Consider the following 11133-nt stretch of genomic DNA (forward strand, 5'->3'; position numbering starts at 1 on the left):
CTCATCTCCAGCAATTCTGATGTGATTGGTCAGGGCTGTGGCTTGGGTAGCCTGCGTCTCATCTCCAGCAATTCTGATGTGATTGATCGGGGCTGTGGCCTGGGCAGCCTGTTTCTCATCTCCAGCAATTCTGATATGATTGGTTGGTGCTGTGACCTGGGTAGCCTGGGTTTTATTTTTTAAAAGGTCCCCTGTGATTCTGATGTGCCGTCCAGGTTAAGAATCACTTTAGGCCCTTTCCAGCTCTTTAAACACGTGTATTTATCTAGGAAGGTATGAAAGTGTAAGTTTCTTGAGACTGCCTTTAATATCTATAAAGGCTTCAAAGCAGCTTCTATAGCTTTTTTTAATGGCTGAATATTATTCAACAGGCAGCATTTGGGTTATAAAATTAGCTTTTGGTGGCCGGGTGCAGTAGCTCACCCCTGTAATCCCAGTACTTTGGGAGGCCAAGGCAGGCAGATCATGAGATCAGGAGATGGAGACCATCCTGTCTAACATGGTGAAAACCCATCTCTACTAAAAATACAAAAAATTAGCCAGGCGCGGTGGTGGGCACCTGTAGTCTCAGCTACTCAGGCGGCTGAGGCAGGAGAATGGCTTGAACCCGGGAGCTGGAGTTTGTAGTGAGTTGAGATCGCCCCACTGCACTCCAGCCTGGGCGATAGGGCAAGTCTCTGTCTCCAAAAAAAAAAAAAAAAAAAAAAAAAAAATAGCGTTTGGTAGAGTTGATACCACCTGCAGCTTTTGCTCTCAAAAATAAATATGGTTCTTTTGGCACACGCGTGGTTTTAGCCTAAAGTTCCTCTTTGTAAGCCAGTTATTAAAAGTTGTGATGCAGCCAGGGTGAAGTGGCACACACCTGTAGTCCCAGCTACTCAAAAGGCTGAGGTGGGAGGATCGCTAGAGCTCAAGAAGTCAAGGCTGCAGTGAGCTGTGATTACACCACTGCACAGCAGCCTGGGCCACAGAGCGAGACTCGACTCTTTAAAAACAGAGAATGCTGTGATGAAAGGTGATGCTCGCCTCTCCACACCCTTCTACAGTTTAGGGATTGCATCTCCACACACGTGGTGGAATACTACTCAGTCTTAAAAAAAGGAAATCCTGTGATTTGTGACAATCAACACCCTGTCAAAATGGGTCTCACTCTGTTACCCAGGTGAGAGGGCAGTGGTACAATCTCAGCTCACTGCAGCCTCCACTTCCTGGGCTCAAACAGTCCTTCCACCTCAGCCTCCCGAGTAGCTGGGACTGCAAGCACATGACACCACACTTGGTTAATTTTTTTTTTTTGGAGTTGAAGTCTCGCTCTATCGCCTTTTTGGAAGCGAATCAAGCTAGTTATATTTATCACCTTACATACTTGCCATTTTTTGTGAGAACATTTAAAATCTCTATTTTTTTAAATTATACATTATTATTAACTATGGCCACCATGCTGTACAACAGAGCTCCAAAATTTCTTCCTTGTAACTGAAATTTCATAGTTTTGACCAACACCTCCCTCTCTTCCCCACCTTCTTCAGTCCCCGTATCCAGCATTGTCCTCTCTGCTTCTAGGGACCTTTCTAGGGTCCATGTATAAGTGAGAGGATGAGGTGGTTTTCTTTCTGGGCCTGGCTTACCTCACTTAGTGTATAACATCCTCCAGATTCATCCATTTTGTCACAAATCACAGGATTTCCTTTTTTTAAGACTGAGTAGTATTCCACCACGTGTGTGTGCGCATGCCTGTGTATCACCCTTTTTTTTTTTTTTTGCACTTTTTATGACGTTTATTAAATCCTTACAAAACAGAATACAAAATTCCAGCACTGACAGTTGGTGTAAAGGCAAACTTTTGAGCTCTATCAGTTTGAGGTGACAGTGTGCTAGCAGCCCTCACTCTCCGCGCCTCCTCGGCCTTGGCGTCCACTCTGGCGGTGCTTGAGGAGCCCCTCAGCCCACCACTGCACTGTGGGAGTCCCTCTCTGGGCTGGCTGAGGCCGGAGCCGGCTCCCTCTGCTTGCCGGGAAGTGTGGAAGGAGAGGCGGGGGCGGGAACCAGGGCTGTGCCAGGCACTCACAGGCCAGCGCGAGTTCCCGCTGCGCGGGCTCCACGGGCCCCACACTCGGAGCCCCTGGCCGGGGCTGCCGGCCCAGGGCAGTGAGGGGCTTAGCACCCCGGCCAGCAGCTGCAGTAGGTGCGCCTGGTCCCCCAGCAGTGTGGGGCCGCCGAAGCTGCCTCCCAATGCCGCCGGGCCAGACCTGCAGCGCGCCATGCCCGAACCTCCCCAGGCCTGGTGGTGGGCTCCCGGGCAGCCCCAGCGTCCCCTAGGAGCGACGACCCCTGCTCAGTGGCGCCTGGTCCCATTGGCTACCCAAGGACTGAGGCGTGCAGGCACAGCTCCCTTGGGACTGGTAGGAAGTCCTGCCTGCAGCCCCAGTGCCAGATCCACTAGGTGAAGCCAGCTGGGCTCCTGAGGCTAGTGGGGACTTGGAGAACCGTTATGTCTAGCTAAGGGATTGTAAATACACCAATCAGCATCCTGTGTCTAGCTCAAGGTTTGTAAATATACCAATAGGTACTCTGTATCTAGCTAACCTAATGGGGACTTGGAGAACTTTTCTGTCTAGCAATCTGTGTCTAGCTGAAGGATTTTAAATGCACCAATCAGCACTCTGTGTCTAGCTCAAGGTTTCTAAACGCACCAATCAGTGCTCTGTGTGTAGCTAATCTAAGGAGGACTTAGAGAACTTTTATGTCTAGCCAGAGGATTGTAAATGCACCAATCAGCACTCTGTATCTAGCTCAGGGATTGTAAATGCACCAATCAGCACCCTGTCAAAAAGGTCCAATCAACTCTCTGAAAAATGGACCAATCCACTCTCTGTAAAATGGACCAATCCACGCTCTGTAAAATGGACCAATCAGCTCTCTGTAAAATGGACCAATCAGCTCTCTGTAAAATGGACCAATCAGCAGGATGTGGGTGGGGCCAGATCAGGGAATAAAAGCTAAGCCCCCTCCCCCCGCCCCCCCACAAACCTTGAGTCTTGTGTCATGTGGGAGGTTTAGTTTTGCTGTTTGGGACTGCTGTGCTTTTATGAGCTGTGACAATCCCGGTAAAGGTTTGCAGCTTTGGTTTTTCAGGCCAGTGTAGACTATGAATCCACAGGGAGGAATGAACAACTCCAGACGTGCCCTTTTAAGAGCTGTAACACTCAAACTGCAAAGGTCTGCAGGTTCACTCCTGTAAGCCAGGGAGACAACAAAGCTACCAGAAGGAAGAAACTCCAGACACACCGTCTTTTAAGAACTGTAACACTCACCACAAGGGTTTACGGCTTCGTATTTCAAGTCGGTGAGACCAAAAGCCCATGAATTCCGGACACAAATTCACTTGGTACGATGTGAGTAAAGTGATTTGATGTTTTCTTCCCACTTTAAAAAAACTGGGTTTTTTTTTTTTTTTTTTAAACATGTTAGCATTGATATGTGGCTGCTGCTGTCCCTCAGTGCTGGGAGCTGGTCTGGGGCCCGCAGTGCTCTAGGATCTTCACTCATTCACAGTGACAGTTTTGACCAGTCTTCCGGGTCGCACATGGTATGCGACGGGTGGGGGAGAGAAGGAAGTGACTGTCCTATCTTTGGGGGAAGGAAAAAAACTGCTGGTCGCTCAGCTTTGGAGACCAGATTGCTGTGGGTGACTGCAGAGGGCGGGTGTCCGTTTGCTTGTTCTTTTATATACAAAAAGGCAGTGAATTCCCCGGCTGCAAAATGTGGAATGACTGACAGGTGAGGCGGGGAGCTCGGAGTGTGGCCGCCAGTCCGCGCTATCCCAGGGGTCTTTGGAAGGGGCAGTCAACAGATAAGGGCAGTGGGGACCAGGGAGGGCATAGCACCCCCGCGGCCACCGGACTGTGACCATTGTATGAGATTCGGGAAGGGCAGCGGGGCTGGGCAGATGGTGTCTTGAGGCCCCCACACCTCCCAGATCCCCCCAACATTCAAGTATGCTTTGAGAACAAGGAAGCAAAGTCAACCGATGTGTTTATTTGTTCTTTTTTTTAAAAAAAAAAAGCTAAACATGACTTAAAGATCCCCAACCGCGGATTTAGAAGCCAGAGGGGCTGCCCCAGGCGTGGAGTTCGGGGGGAGGGCGGGGAAGGGCAGGACGAGACCGTAGCTGTGCCGACCAGCACAACTGAGTGCACTTCTCGAAAGTGGAACCTTGTATTGCATAGAACGTCCCCACCTGCAGAAGTGGCGGCAGGCTGCGCAGCCCCCGGGGTTCGGAGCGTGGATGGTTGGGGGACCAAGCAGACACCCCATTCCTGGGTACCTGTAGGGAGGCTGAGGCCACGGCCATTTTCCGGAAGGTGGCAGACCGAACACGCTGCCCTGCGGGTGGGGACTTGGCCAGAACCCGGGGTCTGGGCCCAGCTCTAAGGACAAGGACTGAGCTGACGAGCTTCCATGCCAGGCCTAAGGGGCGGTGTGAGGCAGGACGTGGCCATGGTCAGACTGAGCCCTGAGAAGGGGCATTTGGGTGCCCGGAGGTGGTGTCTTCCGGAACCCCACGTTGGCTGATGGTGCCTGTTCAGCAGCTCTGCCTGCTGTGGCAGAAACGGCTTCGGGCCAGGCGGGGCTCCTGCTGTCTCAGGCGCTGGTGCAGTATCATCTTTTCTTTATCCCTTCAAGCAATGGTGGACACTTAGGTTGATTTCATGTCTTGGTTATTGTGAATGATGCTGCAGTAAATATGGGAGTGCAGATACGTCTTGAACATACCGATTTCGTTACCTTTGTATATACACCCAAGTGTACATAGCCCAGTGGAATGCTGGATCATATGTGCCATGGTTTGGATATGGTTTGTCTGAGCTTGCCAAGTCCCATGTGGAAATGTGATCCTGTGTTGGAGATGGGACTTGGTGCAGGTGTTTGGTCATTGGATCCCTAATGAATGGCTTAGTGCTATCCTCAAGGTAATGAATGAGTTCTCACTCTATTAGTTACCACAGAACTGATTGTTAAAAAGAGCCTGGCGCCTCCCTCCTCTCTCTCTCGCCCCCTCTCGCACACCATGTGATCTCCACATGCCTGCTCCCATTTGCATTCCACTATGAGTGGAAGCAGTGTGATGTCCATACAAGTACTGTGTGTTTTGTCCAGCCTACAGAACTCTAAGCCAAATTTGATATATAAATTACCCAGCCTCGGCTGAGCAGTGGCTCACCCCTGTAATCACAGTACTGTGGGAGGCTGAAGCAGGATTGTTTGAGCCCAGGAGTTCAAGACAAGTTTACGCAACATAGCGAGAATCCTGTCTTTACAAAAAAAAATAATTTATCTGGCCTCAAGTATTCCTTTGTAGCAACACAAGTACTAAGACAATACAGTAGTTTTATTTTTAATTTCTTGAGGAACCCTTAATACTGTTTTCCATAATGACTGTACTAATTCACATTCACACCAGAAGTGTACAAGTGTACAAGGGTTTTCTTTTCTCCACATCACAAAATTATCTTGTCTTTTCAGTAGTAGCTATTTTAATGGTTATGAGATGATATCTCTGTGGTTTTGATTTGCATTTCCTTATTAGTGATGTTGGGCATGTTTTTCATACACCAGTTGGTCATTTGTATGTCTTTTTTTGAGAAATTTCTATTTAGTTTTGGAAACTTTTTTCTTTTTAAGGCAGAGTGTCACCCAGGCTGGAGTGCAGGGGCATGACCTCAGCTCACTGTGACCTCTGCCTCCCAGGTTCTAAGTGATTCTCGTGCCTCAGCCTCCTGAGAAGCTGGGATTACTGTTGCCTACCACCACACTTGACTAATTTTTGTATTTTTTTTTAGTAGAAATGGGGTTCCACCATGTTGGCCAGGCTGGCCTTGAACTCCTGACCTCATATGACCTACCCAGCCTTGGCCTTCCAACGTGCTGGAATTACAGGCGTGAGCCACTGTGCAAGGTCTAGTTTTGGAATTTCTATTGACATATGCTCAGGTTCAGAAATTTCTTCTTCAGCCATATTCAGTTTACCTTTGATGCAGGATTTTTCTTGGCCCCTTCACCGGACTCATGGAGAGGTGCCTCATCTCCTCAGCCTGCCGTGGTCAACTTTTTGTCGGGAGGAGCATGCAAGAGAGCGAGGGTGGGATCTGGCTGGCTGCTCCAGGCACTGACACAGGAGCAAGCTCCATGTAGGGCCCACAGCCAGACGAGGCATGTTACCTCAAGGGGGACACAGTGGCGCCCAGGTGAGGATGCTCACAGCCCTGAAGCCCCACAGTGAGTGTTACAGTGCTCCTTTAGTTCCACTGTCCGTGGATGGTGGTGTGTGAGCAGCTCGGTTGGCCCCTAGCCTCGTTCCAAGGGCAGTTGCCCTCTGCTGGCAAGGGCAAAGGGCTGGTGTGACAGCCTTTCTGGGAGTCTGCACTCAGTGGGTCCTGAGCATTTGTCCAGTGACCAAGAAGAATGAGCTCATGTGAACAACTGAAAGATAATGAAGGTAAAGAATTTTATTAAGCAATGAAAACAGCTCTCAGTGGAGAGGGGATGGGAAGGACAGGTCGTCTTCTCTGAATTCAGGTTGTCTCTTCCCTGAAGTCAGGCAGTCTCCTCCTCTACTGAGTCTGGGGTCTTTATAGGCACAGGATGGGGAGTGCATGCTGATTGGTTTGTGTGTATGCAAAAAAGATTAAAGACATCACTTAAAGGTGGGCATGATGGTGCAGAAAGGGCAGGTATATGTAAAATAGATGAAGGGTGGAGATCAACCAAAGGAAAGCACACCAAACAGGAAGACAAATTCTCAAGCTGGTCCAAGGATTTAACTTGTGGCTTGGCTTTCAGGCTTGAAACTGTCTTTGGTGGCTGGGTGCAGTGGCTCACACCTGTAATCCCAACACTTTGGGAGGCCGAGGCAGGTGGATCACTTGAGGCCAAGAGTTCAACACCAGCCTGACCAATATGGTGAAACCTTGTCTCTACTAAAAATACAAAAATTTGCTGGACATAGTGGCGTGTGCCTATAGTCCCAGCAACTCAGGAGTCTGAGGCAGGAGAGTTGCTTGAACCTGGGAGATGGAGTTGCAGCAAGCCAAGATCGCACCATTGCACTCCAGCCTGGGCAACAAAGTGAGGCTCCGTCTCAAAAATAACATAAAAAATAAAATAAATTTTTCTTTGGCTTGGAGGTGGGGTTTCACTGGGGACCTTCCCCTATCTGCCTAGGCATTTGGCTGCCTCCTGCCGTTATCACCTGGAGCTCATGAAAGGCATTCTTCATTTCTGTTAACAGTGGCTTTGATCTTGTGTTAGGCTGTTTTTGCATTATTTTAAAGAATATCCAAGGCTGAGTAATTTATATAGAAAAGAGGTTTAATTGGCTTATGGTTCTGCAGCCTTTACAGGAAGTGTGATGCTGGCATTTGCTCACTTCTAGTGAGGGCCTCAGGAAACTTTTACTCATGGGAGAGGGTGAAGATGGAGGAGGAACGTCACAGGGTGAGAGTGGGAGCAAGAGAGCAAGGAAGGAGGTGCCATGCACATTTAAACAATGAGATCTCTCGTGAACTCATCAGCAACGGGATGTTGCTAAGCCATTCAGGAGGGATCCACCCCCGTGATCCACACACTTCCCACCAGGCCCCACCTCCAACAACTGGGATCACATTTCAACATGAGATTTGGAGGAGACAAATATCCAAACCATATCAGATCTGTAGCATTTCTTTTTCATTCTTTCTTAGAATGTCTCTCTCTCTGCTTACATGACCTATCTGTTCTTGGAGGTTGTCTACGTTTTCCATTAGAGTTCTTAGCATATTAATCAGTTGTTTTAAATTCCCAGTCTGACCATGCCAACATCCTTTGCATGTCTGAGTCTGGTTCTATACTTGCTGTCTCTTCAACTGTGTTTTTTGCCTTTTACTGTGCATTGTATAATTTTTTATTGAAAATTGGGCTTGGCGCGGTGGCTTACTCCTGTAATCCCAGCACTTTGGGAGGCCAAGGAGGGCAGATTGCTTGAGCTCAGGGGTTTGAGACCAGCCCAGGCAACATGGTCTACAAAAAAAAGACAAAAAACAAAAAAAACGGGCGTGCTGGTGCATGCCTGTAGTCCCAGCCACTTGAGAGGCTGAGGTTGGATGATGGCTTGAGCCTGGAAGGTGGGAGGCTGCAGTAAGCTGTGATGACACCACTGCCCTCTGGCCTTGGAGACAAAATGAGACCCTATCTCAAAAAAGAAAAGAAAAGAAACAGCTACCTGCCTCATTCAGTGAGTGTATTAGTTTTCTAGGGCTGCCTTAACAAGTACCACATGCTGTGTACTGGCTTAAACAAGAGATTTGTTTTCTCACAGTTCTGGCAACTAGAAGTTCAAGATCAAGGTGCAGGCAGTGTTTTCTTCTGAGGCCTGCCTTCTTGGCTTGTAGATGGCTGTCTTTTTCCTCTGTGTATGTCTGTGTGCTAATTCCCTCTTATAAGGATACCAGTCATATCAAAGTCCATTCTAATGACCTCATTAATTAATTTACAATTACCCCTTTAAAGATCTATCTTCAAATACAGTCCCTTTCTGAGGTGTACCATGGGTTAGGACTCCAACATAGGAATTTTGAAGGAACACAATCATCCCATCACAGTGAATCACGAGAAAGGTTTATACAACTCAAGATCAGTTTATACTAATAGCTAAGCATTAGTAATAGCAAATGATACGGAAAAGAAGGGAGCTGGAAACATATATAAATCGGGCATGGTGGCTCATGCCTATAATACCAGCCCTTTGGGAGGCCGAAGTGGAAGGATTGCTTCAGGCCAGGAGTTCAAGACCAGCCTGGCCAACAGAGTGAGACCCCAATCTCTCTTTAACATACATACGTATAACATCAGGGGAGGTCCAGAGAAGCCCAACACAGGGTTCCAATGTCCTCCTTCCTTTGAGAGGAAGCCACACAGGATATGATCTTTCCCTCTTGAGCAGCAAGCTGCAGAGCATGGACAGAATGTCTCTGCCCAGGGAAGCCTGTTTGGAGTTTCACCATCTGAGAGGCTCAGATCGGGGCTGGTCACACACATACAACCTGCTAGCAACTGACCATGGCACCCGAAAATCAGGACCCCAAGCATGGATCTGGGTTCACACACATCATCCATGTTTGCACAAAGTAACCTGACAAGTTGGTAAGGTATGTTCCGTTGCTCCAGGTGTACATAACAATCACCAATCAGTAACAAAAAAACATTCTGAGGGCCACATTCCCAGGGGGATAGCTGAGGGTGAGTCACGGTTCCCTTGGAGACGTGAAAGAAAGGAGATAACAGAACTGCTCTCTGTTACCTCTTTGCTCAGAACACCCAACCAGATTTCCCTATTCCTGACTCGCAACACTTACAAATGGCAGTGGAGGCACAGCTTTTAGGGATAGGGAAGTGACGGGGTGAGGGAGCTAGGGATTGGGCACCATTTGGCCTGCAAATTACATGTACCCAGGAATCATGTTTTTATTGAAACTATCTTTACCATGAAAAAAAAAAAATATGAAAAACGGATACCTCTGCTTTTCTGAGCTTTTTTCCTGGTTATGTCAACCTTCCCAGCTCTTGGAACAGAATGCACAGTCTGTTACACAGAGCCCCATCTGATCTCCCCACTCCGGGAGCTCCCTGCCCTCATCTCCCCGGGCCCGCTTGCTTCATGTCTCTGCTCCAGCCACCCTGGCAACCCTGAGGATCCTCACACACCCCAGGTCCCCGCCTGCTTCAGAGCCTTGGCTGTGGCTGTTCTGTCTGCCTGGAGTGTTCTTACAAATCCTCTTCACTGTCCCCTCATCTCCTGCATGTCTCTCCTCAAAGGTCACCTCCTCAGAGGCCTCCTGGCCACTAGTATCTAAAACAGCAGCCCCTGCCATTCTCTGCACCCTTTCGAGAGGTGACAACGTGCCAGCAGCCCTCGCTCCCTCTACGCACTTCCTCAGCCTGGGCGTCCACTCTGGCTGCGCTTCAGGAGCCCTTCAGTCTACCGCTGCGCTGTGGGGCCCCTCTCTGGGGCTGGCCAAGGCGGGAGCCGGTTCCCTCTGCTTGTGGGGAGCTGCAGAGAGAGAGGCATGGGAGGAAGCCAGGGCTGAGCGCGGCGCTTGCAGGCCGCGCGGGTTCCGGATGGGTGCGGGCTCCGATGGCCCGGTATTCTGCGCGTTTGGCCGGGGCCTGCTGGGTTTGATGGGGGAAGGAGCTCCCGCTGGGCTGTTGGAGTGCCTGGGCTGGGTGCAGCAGAGTCCTGCAGTGAGTGCCCTGAGGTGAAGCTGGCTGGGCTTCTAGGATGGGTGGAGACTGGGAGAACTTTTGTGTCTAGCTAAAGGATTGTAAACACGCACCAATCAGCGCTCTTTGTCTAGCTAATCAAGTGGGTACTTGGAGAACTTTTCTGCCCAGCTAAAGGATTGTAAACGCACCTATCAGCACTCTGTGTCTAGCTAAAGGTTTGTAAACGCACCAATCAGCACCCTGTCAAAATGGACCAATCAGCTCTCTGTAAAATTGACCAATCAGCAGGATGTAGGTGGGGTCAGATAAGGGAATAAAAGCAGGCTGCCCTGAGCCACCAGCAGCAACTTGCCAGGGCTCTTTGTGGGATGTGAAACTGTTGTTGTTTTGTTGTAAGTGTTATTGCTTAGTCTTTGCATTTGTGCCTCCTTTATGAACTGTAACAGTCATCACAAAGGTCTACAGCCTCTTTCTGAGGCCAGTGAGACCATGAAGCCACTGGGAGAGATGAACAACTCCAGACTGGAACAAACAACTCCAGACGGGCTGGCTTAAGAACTGTAACACTCGGCCGGGCGCGGTGGCTCAAGCCTGTAATCCCAGCACTTTGGGAGGCCGAGACGGGCGGATCACGAGGTCAGGAGATCGAGACCATCCTGGCTAACAGGGTGAAACCCCGTCTCTACTAAAAATACAAAAAGAAAACTAGCCGGGCGAGGTGGCGGGCGCCTGTAGTCCTAGCTACTCCGGAGGCTGAGGCAGGAGAATGGCATAAACCCGGGAGGCAGAGCTTGCAGTGAGCTGAGATCCGGCCACTGCACTCCAGTCCGGGCGACAGAGCGAGACTCCGCCTCAAAAAAAAAAAAAAAAAAA

The 11133-nt window shown here is 49.4% G+C and overlaps 1 protein-coding gene across 1 annotated transcript in view; it reads left to right on the forward strand.

Annotated features, from left to right (window-relative positions):
• Positions 1-2261: 2261 nt before the first annotated feature.
• The window catches only part of MPHOSPH10 (M-phase phosphoprotein 10), a 95754-nt gene continuing 86882 nt past the window's right edge, over positions 2262-11133 (forward strand). Inside the window, 2 exon segments of the mRNA XM_026448039.1 lie at positions 2262-2443; positions 4247-4392. Coding sequence (XP_026303824.1) covers positions 2262-2443; positions 4247-4392 — 328 coding nt within the window.

This window comes from Piliocolobus tephrosceles, chromosome 6 (assembly GCF_002776525.5).
Source record: "Piliocolobus tephrosceles isolate RC106 chromosome 6, ASM277652v3, whole genome shotgun sequence".
NCBI classification, from domain to species: Eukaryota; Metazoa; Chordata; class Mammalia; order Primates; family Cercopithecidae; genus Piliocolobus; species Piliocolobus tephrosceles.